The sequence below is a fragment of the Grampus griseus genome (genome assembly GCF_964374135.1).
Source record: "Grampus griseus genome assembly, chromosome: 9".
Classification (NCBI taxonomy): domain Eukaryota; kingdom Metazoa; phylum Chordata; class Mammalia; order Artiodactyla; family Delphinidae; genus Grampus; species Grampus griseus.
This window is the reverse complement of record NC_139003.1, coordinates 88,986,912-89,009,819: the sequence shown is the minus strand read 5'-3', so window position 1 is coordinate 89,009,819 and position 22,908 is coordinate 88,986,912. Positions and strand designations below refer to the sequence as shown.

The window sequence follows — 22,908 nt, the reverse complement described above, 5'->3', positions numbered from 1 at the left end:
TCTGAAATTACCAGTCACAATCATTCTGAATAATGAGTCTGGGAAAAAGAAATGTATAAGATCAGAAAAGTGAAGGTAAAATCATTAGTATTTACAAATAACCATTGTCTTCTAGGAACACTGAAGGGGAAGAAAATTAAAATACTATTGTAACTAGTTTTTATTAAACTAGCTTTTTATAAAATTAATAAATAGAATGCTATAAGTAGGAGCCACCAGTTAGAAAGTAAAAAGAAGGATGCTGTGAATAACGGTAACAAAACCCCCATGATTCCTGAGATAAACACCTGAGATACATAAATTCCTGAGATACACAAAACATGCAGAACCCATTTTTTAAAAACTGTAAACATTTACTGAAGTAAGTAAAAGAAAACTTGAACATGTTGAGTGACATGGCATGTTCCTCAGTGATAAAACTATTATAAAGATAAAAATTTTTCTCAGATTAATCTATAAATATAATGAAATTGAATAAAAATTCCTATTGGATATTTAAACCCAGATATGTTTTTAAGTTCATCTGGGATAAGTAGGGCCTGAGAGAACATTCTGAAAAAATATAGTAACGAAAAACAGTGCTTGCCATCCTAGATATTAAAGCACATTATAAAACTATAATATTTAAAACTGTGTGATATAGTACCTATTCTTCTCCAAAAAAGATAAGAAATTTTGTGGAACACAATGGAAAGTTCAGAGACATATCTAAGTACATATTAAATATATAATAAAGGTGACTCAGATTAGTGGGGGAAAAGATTATTTGATCACCAGGGGTGGTACAACTGGCTCATAATTTGGGCGGAAAATAAAGTTTCTCCCATGTGATATACCAAAATAAATTCCAAAAGAATTAAACATTTAAATGGAAGAAGGGAAAATATTTAAATAATCATGGAATGAGAAAGGAAGGACTTTCTGAAGCTGATTTCCAAGGTGGAATCCATAAGGAAAAGATAGATTATGGAAACTTCAAATTTTTGAGAAAAAAAAGCTATAAACAATATTAAAAGAGGCAAATGACAACAGAAAACATTTGCAACATGACAGATCACTTCTTCATCCCTAGCCCCCGATAGCTCTTACAAAGCAATAAGAAAGAGATAAACAGTGGGCTAGAAATGTAGGCCAAAGATATAGTATATCATACTATAAGACATAAAACCAGATAGCAAACATATGAAAAAATATGCAACCTCATTAGTAATCAAATAAATGTAACTGAACATGAGATGGAAACATTCACATACGAAATTGGAAAATCTTTTTTTTTTTTTTTTAAATGTTTAAGGATAATCTCTAATGTTCACCTTTCATAGCCTGATGGTAGATGGGACTAGATGGTAGATGGTATACTTTTCCTAGCAGACGACTGACAACATGCATCAAGAGCTTTAAAATACTTATAAATGTTATATAACTTAATTGTGGTGGTGGTTACATAACTTTGTCAAAATTCAAAGCACTGCACACCTGAAAAGGCTGAATTCCGTTCTCTCTGAATTATGCTTCAATAAACTTGACTTAAAAAATGTCAGAATCCTTTTACCCAGCAATTTCCAGGCTAGGGATTTACCTTTAAAAAATTTAGATAATTTTGCAGTGATTTATCTACAAGAATGTTCATTAGAACATTGTTTAACATTGTGGAACCTTGAAAGCAACTTAAATATCCTACACTCGGAGATCGATAAAAAGGGTTTATGAAAGTACCTACATAGCTCTGTAACTACTAGAATTATCCTGTAGAAGAGTATTTAATAAGCATGTAAAAGCGAGTTTTAAAAAGCGGGTATGAAACACTACATGCAGTACAATCCCATTTTGGTAAATGGACACAAAATACTTACATAGGAATAAAGAATATAAGTTTACCGGTCAAAAATTTAATAGTGATTTTGCTTTTAGATGATCTTGTCTGTGTCACCTGCACGTGGCAGGGTAACCCCAATGATAGTGGGGGTCAGGCCTGTGTCATTCTGTATGTCAAGACTGGATTGTGTACGCATCACCCTGTCCAGGTACAAAAACCCATGGACTATTCTGGCATTTTTTAAGTCAAACAATATATATAAAATGCTCAACATAGAGGGTGGTACATAAGGAGCATTCAGTAAATGTTAGTCCTCTCCCTTCCCTACCTGGAGGGGAGGTGAACTCTGCATCTCCTCCCTGCTTACTTACCACAGAGCAGGAGACTCAGCACTCTTTGGGCTGTTCCTGCCTTGGTCCAGGCAACTCTTGCGCCCTGGAAGCGGCTGTGGTGCATTAGCGCCCTTGCATTCTTAATGATTCCACTTACGTCCGGAAATCATTTTCTTTTGCTCATCCCTAGGACCCACTGAGGTCTCTCTCATTTCTTGGCAATTACACAGGCTAGGGGCAGACTTCACCCCAGGCAACAGTCTCATTAATTGGCCAACTCGCACAATTTTCACAAGGGCAGATATGGGGATGCCTTTCGATTTTGAATTAGAGGACATTCTGATTTTTAATTATTTTCTAGCCTTCTGTCCACTGGGGGCTCCGGGCAGATCCCCTGCTGTCTGAGCCCACTGTGTGGTCAAACTCTTTAACAAGAACATTTTGAGGAGGAAAATTAATCTGGGGTCAAGTCATTATAACACCAATCCATGGGTGCTCAGTAAATATTTTAAGTGGCAATGCACCGATTCACCAATCGCTGTAGCCACAGAGAGACGTATGAAAGGGAAGAAACTGTCCTGTTGTTCTCCAAGGCCACCTCTCCTAGATAAAGAATTTCTGCTGGCTTGAATTTATTCAGTTAATTCTAATTTTCACACCCAAGGGTCACTTCTGTGAGAACGAAATTTCACCTCCAAATTTAACCATACGCTCCATCCTGGTCAGACACACTGTGTAAATTCTGTTCGGCGGTGCAGACTTAGAGACGTGGTACAGACTTAATTATCTTTTGCTTAAAGGCATGTGGAGCAGGGGTTAAAAGCACACAGTCACACCTCACTGCCTGGACTCAACTCGTGGCTTTATTATCGACAAGCTGTTTGTCGTCAGAGAAGTTACTTAACCTCTCTGGACCTTGGTTTCCTCATCTTAGAATCAGAATAATAATAACAGCAGTACCCGTGTCACGGGATTGTGGTGAGATTCAAGTGCTATGTAAAGGGTTGGCTATTATTATTGACAGTGTAAGAAGTCACACACTTCTCATCACTGAGGAGGTCACCTTGCCATCTAGACCACCTGTCCAAAAAGTCCCCTCAGACAGCAGAGACCTAGGGGTGGGCTGGGCCAGGGCAGGACGGAGATGAGCCCCACTCCCACCAGAGTCAATGGAGGGGGTGTCTTGACGCTGGCCCCAGGAGGTGAGGGGGATGGTGGAAGCATATAGCACACTGGCTACATAGCAGATGGTTCTCTCGCTAGGAGGGGCCCAGGTGGGCCCTTGCTCTGCCTGCTCAAGCCCCAGGGGTTTCATTTCTGCCCTTGGACTCAGCCATAGGGTCTGTCTGAGCTTCCTGACTGTGCTGCCTCAGCAGAGGCCTGTGGTTTGAGGGGCTGTGGGGATATGGCTTGGGGAGCTCGGGGGGAAGCACAGAACACAGAAGTTACTGGCTGTAGCAACAGAATTTTCCCTTCTGCCGGGGCTGCCGGCCACTGACCACATGCAACCTCATCCTGTCCTTCTCAGCTGCCGGTTGCGGCTCTGTACTATGGAGCAGAGAAGAAGGGGGAAAGGAAGAACCTGATGTCCAGGACTTGGTTTAAGATACTTGTTAACTAGTGTGAATGTGGGGAACAGTGTAACATTGTTACTGTCATTGGCTGGACCACTACCCATTAGTAGCTAATAAGTAGATTGAGCCTATATAGTAGGCAATCTGCTCTTTATTTCAGAGTTGATTCAAATGCCTTAATGACAGCAACCAGTACCAAAGGAAAGGTTGCTTTTTACAGTTACCCCTCTCCTAAGTCTTAAGAACAAAGGAAACTATTACCATTTCAGGGTCAACACTTTGACTTGATTCGTTCACTGTCCCAACTTATCAGTTTACTATACTGAAAACAAAGTCCTCTCTATGCATAGTCTATTAATTTTTTAACCACCAATGAACTGTGGCTGCTTTAGACAGTCCAAGGTCATGTGGAATAGTCCTACTTTTTCTTAAAACCAAACGCCTCCATTCTCATCTAGAAACAAAGTGGAAGTGAAATATTAGTGTACACAGCTACAAAAATAAGGAAGTAACCTCAGGGCCATAAAACAGAAACTCCAGAAAAAGAATCCAGGCTGAGAGGAGGGAGAGACAACACTCACATACACTCATCAATGAGAAGAAATGTCCTCAGCCACCTACTTTTCCTAAATAATAATGCAGCCTCTGTCTGCCACATTACTATTACTATTAGTTTTTCTCCCCTGTCTCCTTCCTCAGAGACAGGGGAGAAAAAATAAGATTTATCAAAGAGAATTTCATTTTTTTAATAAAAATCAATGAGTTGGCTAAGCAATGCCTTTAGAAGTTATTTTGGCAAAACAGAGAAGGTCAATGGTTAGGACCTAGTAATGCTGGAATCTGGTAAATCTGAAAGAAGAGTGTGTCCGACGCTTGGACTTGCATTTGTGGAGTTTGACTTAGGATTGCCATCTTTAAGGACTTAGAAATGATTCCCAGACTAGCTCTGTCTACCAGGGGGAAGGGCTGTACTGCCATCTTCTCAAGTGTTTAGCTAGAAGCTCATTAGAAACCTAAGGGTACAATTAAATGGTTCTACTTTAGTCAACTGTTCTAAACAGACTGTATGTATGTGTGTGTGTTTATTTGTGCCTTGTTCCAAAAAGGGTTGAAGGTGCAATATTTGGATACACAAAAGTCACAGTAACAGGGCTTCCCTGGTGGCGCAGTGGTTGAGAGTCCGCCTGCCGATGCAGGGGACACAGATTCGTGCCCCAGTCCGGGAAGATCCCACATGCCACGGAGCGGCTGGGCCCGTGAGCCATGGCCGCTGAACCTGTGCATCTGGAGGCTGTGCTCCGCAACGGGAGAGGCCACAACAGTGAGAGGCCCGCGTACCGGAAAAAAAAAAAAAAAAGTCACAGTAACATTAATTAGAAGTGGGTAGAAAAAGTAAAGGGATCCACAATGGGTTTGGAAAAGAGACTAAAGCTATACATCACACATCCTATATTCTTGCTAAGGGTGGCCTTCAAATGTATCTTCATCCAAAAGGGAAATCGAATCAGTTACTTCATCCAATGTTCAGAAGATTTAAAAAATCTATTTGTTTAGGAGAAGCACAACTTTTCTAAGACCTGATAGAACTTTTGCAAGAGGATCTTTATAAAAAGTACACTTTGTAACGTGGTGAATAATGTCCTCGATAATATTCTGTTACAAGACAAAACAATTCTCTAAGAGAAACTAAACACTGTGAGAAGGATGCCAGTTAGAAGGTTAATCTCGATAAATGTTTAAAAGTAACAGGGGTCTAATCTTAGGAACCGAGTGACACCGCATGCTGGTGGATTAAGGCACAAATCCAGTCCAAGGCCACGTTTCCAGTCTTGTGCTCATATGTTTTCCAGAAAAGTGATAAAATTTGGCAAGCTTATCTAAGTCCTAACAATTCTACAAGCCCACGCAAGTCTGCAGCTGGCAGAGAAATCACGCTGACATATGCAGGCTTCTACCCATGGCTGATGCGGACACTTCTCTGAAGGCATCTTCTGATGGAGAGTGTGGAGAGAGGAGGAAGTACTGGAGCCTTCAGTACTGGAATACAGGAGGCTGAGCTCGACCTCGTTAGTGGGCCAGGATGTAAATCCCAAGAGGATGCAAATCCTTTAACAACTCAATATATTAGGAACAACTCAACAAACTCATCTCCCTGTTGACTTATAATAGGCCTTCATTACATTAATTTGTGATTAATCATTTGAGCTCCAAGTGACTTTTTTGCTTGGCTCTCTACCCCCTAATGCAGCCCATGCACTGCTTCAAATTGGATCCAAATTTCCCTTCTCGCCTCAAATTCCACTCCACACGCCCACGTATACCTAGGTTCCATCCATTCTGGACGACTGTACTCTTTGTTCCTAAAATACTGATACTAAATCCTAACGTCATGCCCTCGCTCATGTTCTCCTTTCTGACTTCCTGCATCTGCCAGGAAAAATGAAGATGAACTCGGACCTTAAGGCCCCGGATAAAAACATTCCCTTCACTCCACGGCCCTATTCTACCTTCCAGGACAGGAATCACTGCTCCCTCCGCAAACCGTTGGTGAAATCCGCACTACAGAGCTATGTGCGCATCTCTTTGGCTGAGCTCTGGGGCCACGCCCCTGCTCGCGTCACCTGGGCCCAGCAGTGTGTCTGCCACACCATAGATAATCCGCAAATGCAGGACGAATGAATGCTTCATGTGCCGAAGTCAAGGTCAATGTGGGGCAAGATTCATTGCTTTAAAATCGGTGAAGGGCTTCCGTGGTGGTGCAGTGGTTGGGAGTCCGCCTGCCGATGCAGGGGACACGGGTTCGTGCCCCGGTCTGGGAGGATCCCACATGCCGCGGAGCGGCTGGGCCCGTGAGCCATGGCCGATGAGCCTGTGCGTCCGGAGCCTGTGCTCCGCAGCGGGAGAGGCCACAGCAGTGAGAGGCCCGCGTGCCTCAAGAAAAAAAAAAAAAATCAGGGTGAATTAGGGAACAGTCATATCTGAAGGGAATTCAACTGTAAAGACATGAGACTTCCCTGGGCTCATGTCGACTACCTCTGAGGTAGTCGTGTGTTGAATTGGCTGTGCCGTGTTGGATAGGGACAAACAGGGTCTGGTGACTCAAACAGGATGGGGCAGGAGGCTGAGAAAGCCCAGCCAGGCAGGCGCCAGGTACAGGCAGTTGGAGGTATATACACGTGCAGGCGAGTAAGGGCAGTCAGAGCCTAGGACTGGGGAGTACCACAGAAGAGTGTCAGAGGTAAAGTCTCCGTGGCCCCCCGGTCCCCGTGTCTGGGTTAGGGAGAGCACGGGAGTCTCCAGCAAGGCGAACGGCAGGAGGCAGCAGGGCCTCAGGCCTAGGGGCAGGTTAACAGGCAGGGTTAATAGGTTAATAGGAGGAACTGAGGCAGAAGTAGTTACAACAGCCTGGCATCTGAGGTGAGAGCGAGACCACTGCAGAGATGGACTCTGAATGTAGGTTCGTCGGAACCCGAGCCAGGACTCTGTGTAGAGACTGGGGGCAGGGCTGAGCCTGCTGGATGAGGGGCCTGGGGACGTCCTGGCTTGGGGACAACCCTGCCCATGGTGGTGACCCAGCTGGGGCTGATGAAACTGGCCTCCTAGATTAAAGCAACACCGTGTAGGGGCTCCAGACTTCTATCAAACCCTTCTTAAGAGTGACATCACTGATGAACATAGATGCAAAAATCCTCGACAAAATACTAGCAAACAGAATCCAGCAGCACATTAAAAGGATCATACACCATGATCAAGTGGGGTTCATTCCCGGAATGCAAGGATTCTTCAATACACGCAAATCAATCAATGTGATACACCATATTAACAAATTGAAGGACAAAAATCATATGATCATCTCAATAGATGCAGAGAAAGCTTTTGACAAAATTCAACACCCATTTATGATAAAAACTCTGCAGAAAGTAGGCATAGAGGGAACTTTCCTCACCATAATAAAGGCCATATATGACAAACCCACAGCCAACATTGTCCTCAGTGGTGAAAAACTGAAAGCATTTCCACTAAGATCAGGAACAAGACAAGGTTGCCCACTCTCACCACTCTTACTCAACATAGTTTTGGAAGTTTTAACCACAGCAATCAGAGAAGAAAAGGAAATAAAAGGAATCCAAATCAGAAAAGAAGAAGTAAAACTGTCACTGTTTGCAGATGACATGATACTATACATAGAGAATCCTAAAGATGCTACCAGAAAACTAGAGCTAATCAATGAATTTGGTAAAGTAGCAGGATACAAAATTAATGCACAGAAATCTCTGGCATTCCTATACACTAATGATGAAAAATCTGAAAGTGAAATCAAGAAAACACTCCCATTTACCATTGCAACGAAAAGCATAAAATATCTAGGAATAAACCTACCTAAGGAGACAAAAGACCTATATGCAGAAAATTATAAGACATTGATGAAAGAAATTAAAGATGATACAAATAGATGGAGAGATATACCATGTTCTTGGATTGGAAGAATCAACATTGTGAAAATGACTCTACTACCCAATCTACAGATTCAATGCAATCCCTATCAAATTACCACTGGCATTTTTCACAGAACTAGAACAAAAAATTTCACAATTTGTATGGAAACACAAAAGACCCCGAATAGCCAAAGCAATCTTGAGAACGAAAAACGGAGCTGGAGGAATCAGGCTCCCTGACTTCAGACTATACAACAAAGGTACAGTAATCAAGACAGTATGGTACTGGCACAAAAACAGAAAGATAGATCAATGGAACAGTATAGAAAGCCCAGAGATAAACCCACGCACATATGGTCACCTTATCTTTGATAAAGGAGGCAGGAATGTAAAGTGGAGAAAGGACAGCCTCTTCAATAAGTGGTGCTGGGAAAACTGGACAGCTACATGTAAAAGTATGAGATTAGAACACTCCCTAACACCATACACAAAAATAAGCTCAAAATGGATTAAAGACCTAAATGTAAGACCAGACACTATCAAACTCTTAGAGGAAAACATAGGCAGAACACTCTATGACATAAATCACAGCAAGATCCTTTTTGACCCACCTCCTAGAGAAATGGAAATAAAAACAAAAATAAACAAATGGGACATAATGAAACTTCAAAGCTTTTGCACAGCAAAGGAAACCGAAAGGCCAAAAGACAGCCCTCAGAATGTGAGAAAATATTTGCAAATGAAGCAACTGACAAAGGATTAATATCCAAAATTTATAAGAAGCTCATGCAGCTTAATAACAAAATAACAAACAACCCAATCCAAAAATGGGCAGAAGACCTAAATAGACATTTCTCCAAAGAAGATATACAGACTGCCAACAAACACATGAAAAAATGCTCAACATCATTAATCATTAGAGAAATGCAAATCAAAACTACAATGAGATATCATCTCACACCAGTCAGAATGGCCATCATCAAAAAATCTAGAAACAATAAATGCTGGAGAGGGTGTGGAGAAAAGGGAACACTCTTGCACTGCTGGTGGGAATGTGAATTGGTACAGCCACTATGGAGAACAGTATGGAGGTTCCTTAAAAAACTAAAAATAGAACTACCATATGACCCAGCAATCCCACTACTGGGCATATACCCTGAGAAAACCATAATTCAAAAAGCATCATGTACCAAAATGTTCATTGCAGCTCTATTTACAATAGCCAGGAGATGGAAGCAACCTAAGTGTCCATCATCAGATAAATGGATAAAGAAGATGTGGCACATATATACAATGGAATATTACTCAGCCATAAAAAGAAACGAAATTGAGCTATTTTTAATGAGGTGGATAGACCTAGAGTCTGTCATACAGAGTGAAGTAAGTCAGAAGGAGAAAGACAAATACCGTATGCTAACACATATATATGGAATTTAAGGAAAAAAATGTCATGAAGAACCTTGGGGTAAGACAGGAATAAAGACACAGACCTACTAGAGAACGGACTTGAGGATATGCGGAGGGGGAAAGGTAAGCTGTGACAAAGTGAGAGAGAGGCATGGAAATATATACATTACCAAACGTAAGGTAGATAGCTAGTGGGAAGCAGCCGCACAGCACAGGGAGATCAGCTCGGTGCTTTGTGACCACCTAGAGGGGTGAGATAGGGAGGGTGGAGGGGAGGGAGATGCAAGCGGGAAGAGATATGGGAACATATGTATATGTATAACTGATTCATTTTGTTGTGAAGCAGAAACTAACGCACCATTGTAAAGCAATTATACTCCAATAAAGTATAATTTTCAAAAAAAAAGTATAATTTTCAAAAAAAAAATTAATAGAAACCCAAAAAACTGAAAGACTACCAAAAAAAAAAAAGAGTGACATCTAGGGGCAAGTGCCTTTTAAATACGCTCATCGCCGCCTACTGTGCAGAGCTGTGCATGCGAAGAGGTTACTTGACTCCCCTGATTTCTTCAGCTCCATCCGACAACACACATTTGCTTAGTTCCTACTGTGTGCAAAGAACATCTTCAAAATGCTTGCTTGCTTCTACAAGGCCAAGTTTCACACTCCTTGCAAACTGTCCTATGTTGAATGTACACTATAGGTTTATCCTGAATGCCCCATCGGCATGACTACTGCTCTGACTGGGGAAAAACAAGTAATGTTTATGTCACTAAGGAAATCGCCACACAAATATGACTAGGCACCAGGTGACACAGGTCTGTATTATTTACCAAAACATTAGATTTCATAATTAGACTTACTTCCTCTCTGGATGTGTGGCATTTAACCGCATCTTGAAGGCTTATTAACTAACAGCCATGCAATGGCAGCTTGTCAATCTGTGTGTGAGTTACCACTTCATAAACTCACAGAATACGATGTATTGTGGGGAAGGAAGAAACCAGAGGGGCTCTCTAGTCTCATTCATCTCCTCCCCGGGGCAGGAATTGCTCCTCTACCGACTGGTACCTACTGAGGGCATCCTAGGTCTCAGGACCCATGTGCGGGATGCAGGTCAGACATGGCCCTGCTGCCCAGAGCTGCCTCTGGGAAGGGAGAGACAAGCGGCAGATGGTGCCGAGAACTACCTGCTGTGACGGATGCTCTGAAGGCAACACGCGGCGCGCTGTGGCCAGGATAACATGAGGGGCCTCATCTAGAAGAGGGCTCTGAGGGATGACATTTGGGCAGAGGGCAGTGAAGGGCGTTCCAGGGAGGAGGCCCGGACTGGGGGCAGGTGCAGAGGAAGGCCGCCCTGACCCAGTGAGAGAAGGAAGGCTGGTGCCATGGGGAGAGGCTAGAGGGGGCAGGGGCTTGTAGGGTGAGCTTAGATGTTCAGATATGATTCAAAACGAGATGAGAAGCCACTAAATGGTTTAAAGTAAGGGAGTAACATTGTGTCTGCTGTTTAAGTTCAGTTTTTAACCAAATTCTGATTAATTTGGTCTTTAAGGTGATAGTGGTTGAAATGGGATTAGAAGTCAGATTCAAACTCAAATTCAGAGTTTTTCCAATTTTGATGTCCCCTCTTCATTCCTTTCCTAATCAAAACAACAAGTGAGAAGTACAGAGTTTGAACATTTAAAGCTACAGTGATACCACTGATGAAAGAGCTTATTTAGGTAAAAGACCAGATATTTACAGAATGAAGGAAAACCACTAAAATGTTGACCGTGTTATTTTTGGAAGTTGGGATAGTGGGTATTTTATATCCTGATAGTTTTAATATTTTGCTGGCTTTGTTTTTTAAAGGAAGCATTTGCTACTTTTAAAATTGAGAGAAAAAAACCCCCACGTTCTTACATAAAAGTAAATGAGAAGCCAAATTTCATTTGCCAATGATATCAATGTATTTGCATGTGAGTGTGTTCTATAATTGGTCAGGGACATTTCAAATAAAGTGGTTCTAAAATACATGACCAGTGGGAAAACCATTGTTTAATTTTTTCTCTCTTTAGTAAGGGAGAGATTTTTTTTCTATAGAGAATTGATTTATCAAAATCATCATCATTGCGATATGTCTGTTTAGCACCCTGTGTGCGGGATGCTGTTCCAAAGGCAAACAGATAATCTTGGGTTCAAATAGTAGGCTTTGCTTTTATGTCTTGTTGTCTTATCATGGCTTGTTTGTGAACTCTGCCCTCTTTAGAAATAGCTCATGAATCTGGTCCTAGGCTAACCGAGCTACCTTGGAAAGAAGAGGGAGGCGGGACAGAGTCACACTTTCCTGTTTCAGTTCCCCTGACGCTATCCTCTTACCACGAGCTGGGTAGGTTTTTAAGTCTTTGTGGAGAAGGCTCCCCTCATGCTCAACAAAAAGTGGGCTGTCTCTTCTCCACCCTTCCCAACAGGTGATTCAAATATGCTGCGTGCATTCATGAACCTTATCAATGCAAAATTAGCGTTGCTGGAAACGAGGATACCTTTCATTCAAACAACATCTTCCAGCCTACCTAGAAATGGCAGCTTTGTTATACAAGATACTGGGATGCTATTGAGGGAGTTGAGAGACGCGCTCCCTGACCTTGAAGGACTTCATCTCAAAAAGAGAGCACAAGACGAAGAAACAGAATATCTTCTGGAAGACTTAGTAGTACGTAAAAAAAAACACAAAAAACAAAAAACTGTCAGCAGATCTGAGTCAAAAGATGAAAAAACTCGCTGCTCATCTTTGTCAAGCTAGAAACTTTAGAAATTCTGCAGATGTAGCATTGTACACATATATGTATATGTGTTCAGCCTTTTTCCTGATGTGACTGAGGAGGGTGGGAAAGGCTTGGAGACCAGCAGATAAGGGGGCAGGTGGGGGAGAAAGAGCCTGAACCCCTCACTTGCTCTTCCATGGGAACAATGCTACTTCGTTGTGTTTTATGTATTACAGACCTGCTTGAGGTCTCATTTCATAGAGGGTTTCTCAACCTAAAGATTTTCAAAGTCTGAGGACCCCCTGTGATGGATATGACGATGGAAGCTCCGTTGATAGAGTTCCTGCTGTGGACTAGGCACTAGGCCAAGCTTTCTACATATTTCACATAAAAAATCCCTAAAAAAACCCCCACATGCAGTGGGCCTTAGAATTCCCACCGCACAGATGAGGAAACCAAGGTTCTGAAAGGATAAGCAATTTGCATCACATCCATAGCGATTAAGCAGCAGAGCCAGAATTCAAGCTCAAGCTGATCTGCTCTGAAGCCCATCCTTTCAACTACAGTGCCGGGCTGATCTGTGTTTAAGGCTAAAGTCCGTACATTCAATCAAAGCGTATGCCAACACTGCAAAGCATAGACATATATAAGTACAATAAAATTTACCAAGGGGTGTTTTTGGCAGTACACATGCTGCCTAGATGTTGCTTTAGTGAAAGAGGTTCTAAATGCTAAAGAAACAAGCTTTGGTCACAAAAAGGATGGAGAAATGCTCCCAGACAGAGAGGACAGACTCCCTGCAAAGAGTTGTTGCTTTGGGCGGAAGCTGCCCAGATGGGGAGGCAACCTCTGGGGGGCCTCCCCAAACCCCAATCTTTTCATTAAAGAATATTTTGAAACTTAAAATGACAACAAAAAAGACTACAGGAGAAGTACTGCTGGGATTTTAGGAGTGACACGGGTACTATAGGGTCTATGGGAATGTTGTCAACAACAGGACAGATGGGCAGTCGTTCTGGAGAAAACCACTGGCCAAAAAGACCTCGTGTTTGCCTGAATGTTCAAATGGCACTATTGCTGCTGTGTTTGTTCAAAGGAGATGAACCCCACCTCCATGAGAGGAGAATTTAGTATTTCCCACCTCTCCTTTAAATGGTAAAACTCTTCCAGGTTTGTGTGTGTGTGTGTGTGTGTGTGTGTGTGTGTGTGTGTGTGTGTGTGTGTGTGTGTGTGTGTATGTAACCATTTTTCTCTTCCAGGAAATTGTCACAATGTGTGACTTTTAACCTTAAAGAAACACAGGACTGAAACGTGTCAAATCCCTGGAAATAGTCTGAAACCCAGTTGAGTTTACTCAGAAAAACACACTAAAAATCCTAAGACCATCTGGCCACAGAGATCTCAGTTTCTCTGACAACCACCCCTGGAGCTGTGAGAGGGGAAGTGTGGTAACCACCACATCGAAAATCAGCCAGGAGAACAAACAAGCACAGATAGGTTTCAAAACAATACATCCCAGTTCCTGTTCCACTGAAGGTCAAGGCGCATGTCATCTCTCAAGGCTAACATGGTCCTCAAGTAGACACGCAGGAGGAAGAGTCAGTCCTGAAATGCTGGTACAAATCAAACCATGTTTCAGAGGCGCTAAGGGAGGGGGCTATTTAAAGGGAGCCCGAGACAAATGTGCACGTAAAGTAATCACTTGTTGCCTCGACTGATCTGTTTTGTGTTCATATGGCTCTAAAATAGGTATATTGCAGTAGCAATGGCGACTTTTCTGAGTTACGTTCATTCACAGTTAGTAAATTTGCAACAGTGAACATTTTACTCCTTGGGTATTTGAAATACCATTTGATAGTCAAAAGTGAACGCAGACCAGGAAGGAATAGAAAGAGAAAGCCGAATGTGGACGCCCCCCACCCAGGGAGCTGGGAGACCAGTGGAGGAGCTGGTGGACAGGTGAGGTGGGACAAGCCAGGGCTCTCAGGACAACCTGTAGTTGAGCTGACGAGGTTTCAAATGAGAGAAGGGACCCTCCTCTACAAAAAGAGACAAGCAAGCATTTCCTGTGTCAGTAACTGATAAATACACACCTGGAGCAAAAATCAAGAGAAGCTCACCATCATTGGCGAGTCCTGAAAAATATATGTAAAATTTGCATCTTCTAGGCAACGTCTTGATTAGGTAAATATTCAAAGGCTAAACCTGCCTGCCAGGAGCTCTTCCTTAAAGCCCTGTCCTTCAGGGCTGTGTCATCCTGCTGTTCTATATTTGCCAGTCTCACTGATTATGGAATTCTTCTATTTGCTGTCTGGTTTTAGGAGAAGGGCTTACTGAGAAGCATCATTTTGCACTTGGGGAAGGAACAGAGGCGACTGGGGGGAGGGGGTGGGTCACACCCGAAGCGGGTGGGCAGAGTTGAGGGCTGCAGGCACCATCTGGTTGATGTTCCCAGTAGGTGGTCGTGAGGGAGGCCAATTACCTGAAATTTCTGGAAGTGTCGACTCGTCTTCTTTCCAGAAGTCCCCATCACAAACAGGAAGTCTGGAGTTAGCACAAATGGTACTCTCTCTTTATTAATGCCCAGGAAACTTTTGTAATTCCCAAGAATGTGCCCAAAGTCGATATGAAACAGATTTCCTTAAGAGAAGAAAATGTCTGACGTCATTATACTGGCCTCAGCACTTGCAAACAACACCCTGGTTTGTTCACTTCTTGAAATATTTTGAAGTTGCCTGAAAATGAGCTATCTTGGGTGGGAGAGCTATTTTTACTCTTTGCTTGTGATGTATTTTGTCTTAGCAGGTGTGTGTAGTAGTGGCCACAAAGCACTCTTCGAAACAAGCGTAGTTTTGATATCCTTCTGGTGTTCTTTCAATGACAGCCAAACACCATTAAAAAAATTCTTGTCTCAGAATTATTCTTACAAATATAAACCAAAACTCTCTGGCTTATATGTCATCATTATGCCCAAGACTCTGTTAGGCTCTTTCTGTAACTCAGGAGAGACTGATGTTTTGCTCTGTTTGGGGGAGGGGCAGTCACCTTTTATTTTTGAGTAGCAGGCTAGAAATACATCATTTTGAATCTCCTTTGGGTCAATTTCTACCACTGTCACCATCACCACCACAATTCCCTTCCTCTCTTCTCATTTACAGAGCTCTCTATCGTATGAATGTTCCATAAATGCATTATCTCTTGATTCCCACAGAGAGTTAGTGATTTACCCCGATATGGTGTTTTTTCCAGACTCTACTCTTAAATTGGTCCAGATTTCTTAGAGGAAAATGTCATGGTATGCAGCCAGTACTGACCACTGTCAGAATGGACAGTGACCCAGTGAGGAAGGCACGGCATTTCAGATTGGAGGGTATCAAGAAAAGGTGACTCTGTTCGTTGCTTCTCTGCACCCTCTGGCACTGTTGATCACGCCCACCTTCCTAGCTTTCTAGCTCCTGTCTGGCTTGTCCTTCTTAATTCTCCTTTGCTGCATCTTCTTCTGTTACTCACTCCTGGGTCCTCCGTAGGGTGGTCACAGCCTCTGTGTCCCTATACAATAATGACCTCTAGATCTTTGCTCCAACCTTGAGCTCCATTTAAAAATTACTCTGTGCTGGGGAAGGCAGGGATGGGGGGGTTAGTGTTTAGTGGGTACAGAGGTCCCATTGGGGAAGATGAAAAAGTTCTGAAGATGGATGGTGGTGACGGTTGTACAACAATGTGAGTGCAGTTAATGCCACTAGAGTACACACTTAAAACTGGTTAAAATGGTAACTTTTATGTTATGCATATCTTACCACAATCAAAAAACATTACTCTATAAAAAACAAACTCACCTGTCTCTGAGATCATAATATTGTCATTGTGTCTGTCACCTATTCCAAGAACAAAGGTTGCCACACAGTAGCCAGCACAGGAATAAACGAATCTCTCCACCGCTGCCTGAAACTAGTTAAAATGCAACCAAATATTAGTTGTGTCCCAACTACAAAGAGCAGCATGAATCTGTTACAAAGGACTCTCAAAAAGACACTGTTCTGGGAATCATTTTCAGAGAGCAAGTTAGTGGTACCTCATATCATTAATGTTCTATCTATTAGGAGCCAACTTTCTCATTGCTCTACTTACATGTTAGGTGAAGATACAATGAATCACAGTAGCATGAGGAGGAAACGACAGTCAAAGGACAACAGTACTTTAATCAAAGGTTCACTGCCTTTCCATGCATCATTTGCCAACGCCAATACAGAACCTGTAATGATTCCTCCTTCCTTGGTGAACATATGTTTTGCTTGTGACCACTTAAAAGTACGCACGGGTTCACAAATCCACATTTTAACAGACTAATAAATGCTACTAATTATATTTCCTCCCCGAAAGACTGCTACCCACGCAAATGAGAAGTGCTAATCCTCTACAACAGAATTTTAACCAGCAGCTGAACAGCTTGTGAAGGACTCAGCGGATGTACTTCCGAGGAATGGAAGTGACATTTTGAGCATCCGTAATTTACCATTTAAATTAGGGTGCAGTGGTAAATTATAAATTACTTTTTAGGGTCTGTAGTGTTTCCAGGTAGTAAAGAGTTTATCTGTGGTAACTAAATTTTTCTGCTGAACGACAGAAATAGATGGTCATAAAAAATGCTAACGAGTTATTTCCCAGAACCAAATTTTATGCAAAGCAGGCCTGATAATCAAAGGAGAAGCAAATGCTCAGCGAGGTCTGAGTGAGCACCTCTGTTTTGCACAGATCTGCTGTGTCACCAGGGGAAATTGCTTAAACCCCAAGGAGCTCAGGAGGAAGGTGCTTCACCAGTGAGTCAGGAGGCATGGCACTGGTAGACCCCTTAAAAACATGTCATTATTCAGCTGTATCATGATAACTTGTCAGGAGCCTTCAGAGTAGGGAGAAGCAGGAGCCCACCTTTTCTTCAATAGGGCATTTCTCTTTGAGCCAGTGATTCAGCACTTCATCTTTAAAGGCGCCCGTGTTGCCCACTGTGCTTTGCTGAATTTTGGCGATCGTCGTGGCGTCTTTCACGATCTCGATCATTCCTGCGGGAACATGCGCAGAGTCTGATGTGAACTGGGGCTGAGTGCCTGACCCAGAGGAGGAATGGCTGTGTCTTTGTTGAGTGGAGGGCAGAGAGCTTTCTTAACCACAGGGTTATTTTCCACGTTTGTGCTGGTGGTTTTCTTAGGAGGAAGAGAAAGAAAAGGAGGCGGATAGGGAAGTTGTGTGGGACCTGCTTTCACTATCCCTGGATGAAAAGAGGAAAGGGTTGGTTTTGAATAAGCAAAAGCATTAATGTGCCAAACACATCCTTCTTCCCTTGGCAACCTTTGCCTTTTCCTTTTTTACATTTCAGGGTCAAATGGGAATGATGTTCTCTACTTCTCAAATTGGAAACTTGACTAAAAATCGGTTTGACTGAAATTAAAATGTGAAATGCACCTAAGAGGAGAGTATGTAATAGCTTTGATAATGTAAAGTCTGGGATGGTGAAACAAGTGACAGATCTTTCCATCTACTTTTAAATGTTATTTGTGAGAGAGAAGTTTACTGTGCAATGAAACGAGTGAAAATTTAGCGGTGGAGAAGTAAAGAGGAAGGAACAAGTTCTCACTAAAATCACCTCCATGTACAGTCAGTCACAAGGAGTTGAATCAGGCATTCATATATTTTCAACATGTCCGTATTAAACTGAGTCACATGCACCAGCCTTGGAACATCTTCTTCCTTTTTATATGTATTATGATTGTAAATTTTCTGTTATTAAATGCCAACACTGAAGGGATGATGGCCGCTTGGCATGCGGGATCTTAGTTCCTCAACCAGGGATCGAACCTGTGCCCCCTGCAGTGGAAGCGCAAAGTCTTAACCACTGGACTGCCAGGGAAGTCCCATGGGATGGCGGTCTTTTAAAATGAGACGAGCAGTATATTCATCTTCTGAGGTCCCCACGTACCTATTTTGTCGCCAGTTGAAATGCAACCATATGGCAGGAGGCACAGATCCAAAGATTCAGTCTCCCAAATGGACTCCATGATTCGTAGAATCTGGGCATCAAAACACAAAAACGTTTCCATTATAAATATGTATTATTCTTCTCTGTTAAAAACAACAACAGTCTTCTCTGGTAACACAAAATATTGAAGTGAACATAAAATATGTAAGTAACAAATGTACTTTTATTTATCAACCTGGTACTCTAATGTTTCCCTTCCTCGGGAGCCTGTTAATTTTGGTCCCTGAGAGGCACCTTGGGGAAGAGAATAGTTGGATTTCTCTGGGCGTAGGTTTTAGCCATGATTTATCTATTATTCAAATGTTCCTAGTTATGTGTATTTTACCACAATAGAAAAAGTTCCACTCTAACATCTTTACACATTTTTATCCATAAGGCACTCTTGGGCTACAACCAAGGCAACAGTAACGGCGATGATAATGGTAGCTGACATTCACCGAGGACTGTTTTATGTTGATCCTTTTTATTAACCCCCTAGTGTGGGTATGATTACTTTTCCCATTCTTTTTCAGATTCTTTTCCATTATAGGTTATTACAAGATATTGAGTAGAATTCCCTGTGCTGTACAGTAGGTCCTTGTTGTTAATCTATTTTATATATAGTCGTGTGTATCTGTTAATCCCAAACTCCTCATTTATCCCCCCTACCCTTTCCCCTGTGGTAACCGTAAGGTTGTTCTCTATGTCTGTGAGTTTATCTCTGTTTTGTAAATAAGTTCATTTGTATCATATTCTAGATTCCATGGTTTGCCTGTTTTAAATAAATCACATGAAATATTAGAAATGGTGTTACTTCTACAGTATTAAACTAGGGTATAGAGAATATTACTTTACAAATCTGCAAAGCTAAAGTTTATGTTAGATAATATGAAAATGATCAGCATTGATACCTTCACCATCCATCTTCTGTTCTAGTAATCTGTTCACTCTTGTTACGTAACTGCATAAATTCTGCAGTCACCTACGTGTTCACCTTCTCCCTCCTTCCTATCACATCATTCACTTCAGTTTGTGTATGTGGATGTGTACCAAAGGTGATGTATCTAAGGAGAGCATCTGAGAGTGTGTGGCTATGTCTGTGGATATGCATAAAGTGGATACTTGGGGGTAAAATAGGTTTCTATTCCATGTTGCCACACTAGGAATGCGTTGTATAAGAAAGAGGTTAGGGCAGGGAAGTGCACCTGGCTATTTGGGAATGCTGGGTATGCATCTCCTCAGGAATGGACAGAACTGTGAGGCTCACTAGATTTCGTATCTAATGGTCCACGGCTATATTCCCCCAGTGAAAACTCTATTATGTCACCTTTGATCACTGTTCATCATACAAAATAGGAGAATGGAACAGGGTCAGTAGAAGGCACTTTTTTAGATCTAGTACAGAATTCTTGTTTCAGATAGCTGAAAAAAAAATTCCTTAACAGCAGCACACCTGTAAAATCAGCATGTCCTGGCGCAGATCGTCGCCGTGTTTAAAGATAATTCCAATTGTTTCATTTGACAGAGCTGTAGGGTCGGCACATTTAAACTCAAGCCACAGGGGCTTTTTCTTGGAGGCCATCACTTTACATTTTTCAATCTGTAAGAAGACAGCCACATGTTTCCCACACACAATTGAAGACACATTGTGGAGATGCACACCCTCTTGCAAAGCATCTCTGTAAACATCTAGGACAAAGTCCCAGTTGGAAAAGGATTTTCAATGATTTGGGTAAAAATGCAGAAGGCATTTTCACCAAATCCAAAAATGCTAGTGAGAGCAAGTTACAACACTTAAACCAGTGGTTCTCAAAGTGTGTTGCAAGGAACTCTAAGCATCTGTGGGGGTGCCTAAGAGGTGTGGCATATTCCATCCTCTGTATACCCCCCTCCCGTAGGACTCTTGTCCCCTCTAACAAAGAGCAATTGTGCTGTTATTTGTCTATACATATCTGGCCTCCCTCTAAGAATTAGTTTGAAAAAAAAAAAAAGAGTTCTATTGCTACCATAGTGTCTAAAAATGGTTGTCAAAAATCAGATGCAGTCTAATTCCAGGCCAAATGTAACAAGATGAAATTTAACAGCAATAGATGAGACTCTAGCACTCTGGCACAATGCCTGTCCCCTCCCCCAAACCCCCATACGTCGAAATAAATTCAAGGTGGGAGAAAGGTGGTTTAGCAGCCACTCATTCAAAAAGAGAAAATCTTAGGAGTTTTAGCCGAAAGTGAATTCACCAAGGATCAAAAATGTGACGTGGTCTTTAAAAAAAAAAACAAACACAATTTGAAGCTGTATTAATATATCATTATTCCTACTAATTTCTGACTTCAAAAGGACAGTGGATAGTGTGTGCTTTTGCTAGAGAGCGAGTTTACTGCTAATTGTATATAAAATTAAACATGGATCAAAGACTTAAATGTGAGATTAAAACTTCTAGGAAAAAATATTTGCTACATTGAATTAGGCAGTGTTTCTCAACTTTGGCACTGCTGACATTTGGGGCTGGATAATTGTTTGTTGCAGCGGGGACTGTCCTGTGTATCGTAGGATATTTAGCAGCACCCCTGGGCTCTACCCACTGGATGCTAGTAGCATTCTCCCAGTTGTAACAATCAAAAATGTCTCTCGGGCTTCCCTGGTGGCGCAGTGGTTGAGAGTCCGCCTGCCGATGCAGGGGACACGGGTTCATGTCCCGGTCTGGGAGGATCCCACATGCCGCGGAGCGGCTGGGCCCGTGAGCCATGGCCGCTGAGCCTGCGCGTCCGGAGCCTGTGCTCCACAATGGGAGAGGCCGCAACAGTGAGAGGCCCGCGTACCGCAAACAACAAAAACAAAAACAAAAAATGTCTCTGGACGTTACCAAATACCCCTTGGTGGAGGAGGTGGAGGTCCACCCCTGGTTACTGGATGAAGCAAATATTTCTTAGGCCACGAAATTCATGAAGCATAAAAGAAAAAGTGATAAATTGGACTTAATCAGAATTAAAACCTTCTGCCGCAGACTGGGAGAAAATATTTGTAAACTATATGCCTGATAAAGGATTTGTATCCAGAATATATAAATAACTCGTAAATAAGAAGAAGGTGGTAACCTAAATTAAAAGTGAATGGAAGATATGAATAGAAACTTCTCAAAAGAAGATGGAAACTTATCAAAAGCACATGAAAAGATGCTCAGCATCACTAGGGAAATGCAAATAAAAACAACAGTGAAGTACCACTTCATACCCATTTGAATGGCTAAAATTAAGAAGACTGATGATAACAAGTGTTCTCTAGGATGTGGAACAATCAGAACTTGCACACATTGTGGTGGGAAGATAAAATGGCACGGTTGCCATTATAAAATGGAAAACCAGTTTGGCAGTATCTTATAAACACACACGTCCCTTCTGACCCAACGATCTCACTGTTAAATATTTACTCAAAAGGTGAATGGAAAACAAATTGTGGTATAACCATATAAGGGAATATTACTCAGTCATAAAAAGGGACAGATCACTGAGACACACAGCAACATGGATGGATCTTCAGAGCATTATGCTAAGTAAAAGAATCCATATACGAAAACTACATACTGTATGATTCCACTTCATGACATTCTAGAAAGGGCAAAATTACACGATAGAAGACAGATCCGTCATCCGGGATGGAGGATGGAAGGAGGAAGGGACTAACTGCAAAGGGATATGAAAGAATTTTTTCTATAAATTTCTATGGAAATATTCTATATCTTCATTGTGGTGATATGGTTGTATACGTTTGGCAAAACTCCTTGAACTGTACACTTGCAATGGATACATTTTATTGTATACAAATGTTTTCTCAAGAAAGCTGATTTAAAACAAAATGGATGGAAGATTGCCTGGTGTTGAGGTTTTTAGTATCTAGCAATTAGGGAAGGGCTTGATGGAAGCCCATCTGGGGACTTTCCACCTTCCCTGTCTCTCTATAAACGTCAGCTTTTATCCACTAGGCCCAGGAAAGCAGGCAGAGCCATCGTCAAGACATAAAGACCAGGGAGAGACATCAACGCGATACCTACCACCAGGGCTCCTGCTTTCAGTCCAGGGTCATATGGAACTCTGAAGCTTTGGGGGAGATTCAAATGCTGTAGGATTTCAAGCTTTTGCTTAAGTTGGGAAATAACTGTAATTGTCAAATGCACACAAGAGTTACATGAGTTCAAGAAATCACCAATATCATCTCTAACATTTCCTGAGGCCGCAGGTATTGACAACATTCTATATATTTGGTAGGGTGAGGAACAGAAGAAGAGGGGGTAGGTTTCTGTCTTTGAGGAACTAACCATTGAGGGTGGCAGGGTAAGTCAGGCTTCCTGGGAGCAACAGAGCCACGTACACACATTACAACAGGGGACAGAAATATCTGAATATATATGGGATACCCAGACAGTCAGAGGGAGAAGGATGCTTTATGGATAATGGTAAGGAATTACTGTAGTTTTCTTTCCAACGTGTGAAGCTTTAAACTGCCATCTGATTTGGGAAACAGGTATCGGAAGACCATATTAAATGGAATTCGGTTAGGGTTTGGGAAATTCTTTTCAGAAGAGGAAGTTA

At 42.0% G+C, this 22,908-nt stretch overlaps 1 protein-coding gene across 1 annotated transcript in view; it reads right to left on the bottom strand.

Annotated features, from left to right (window-relative positions):
* Nucleotides 1-22,908, bottom strand: part of PIK3CG (phosphatidylinositol-4,5-bisphosphate 3-kinase catalytic subunit gamma) — a 31,077-nt gene that overhangs the window by 1,619 nt on the left and 6,550 nt on the right. Inside the window, exons 4-9 of the mRNA XM_082662397.1 lie at nt 22,371-22,474; nt 19,776-19,922; nt 18,284-18,374; nt 17,239-17,369; nt 16,149-16,260; nt 14,795-14,952 (exon numbers count right to left, since the gene is read on the bottom strand). Coding sequence (XP_082518523.1) covers nt 14,795-14,952; nt 16,149-16,260; nt 17,239-17,369; nt 18,284-18,374; nt 19,776-19,922; nt 22,371-22,474 — 743 coding nt within the window. The remainder of the gene's footprint in view (nt 1-14,794; nt 14,953-16,148; nt 16,261-17,238; nt 17,370-18,283; nt 18,375-19,775; nt 19,923-22,370; nt 22,475-22,908) is intronic.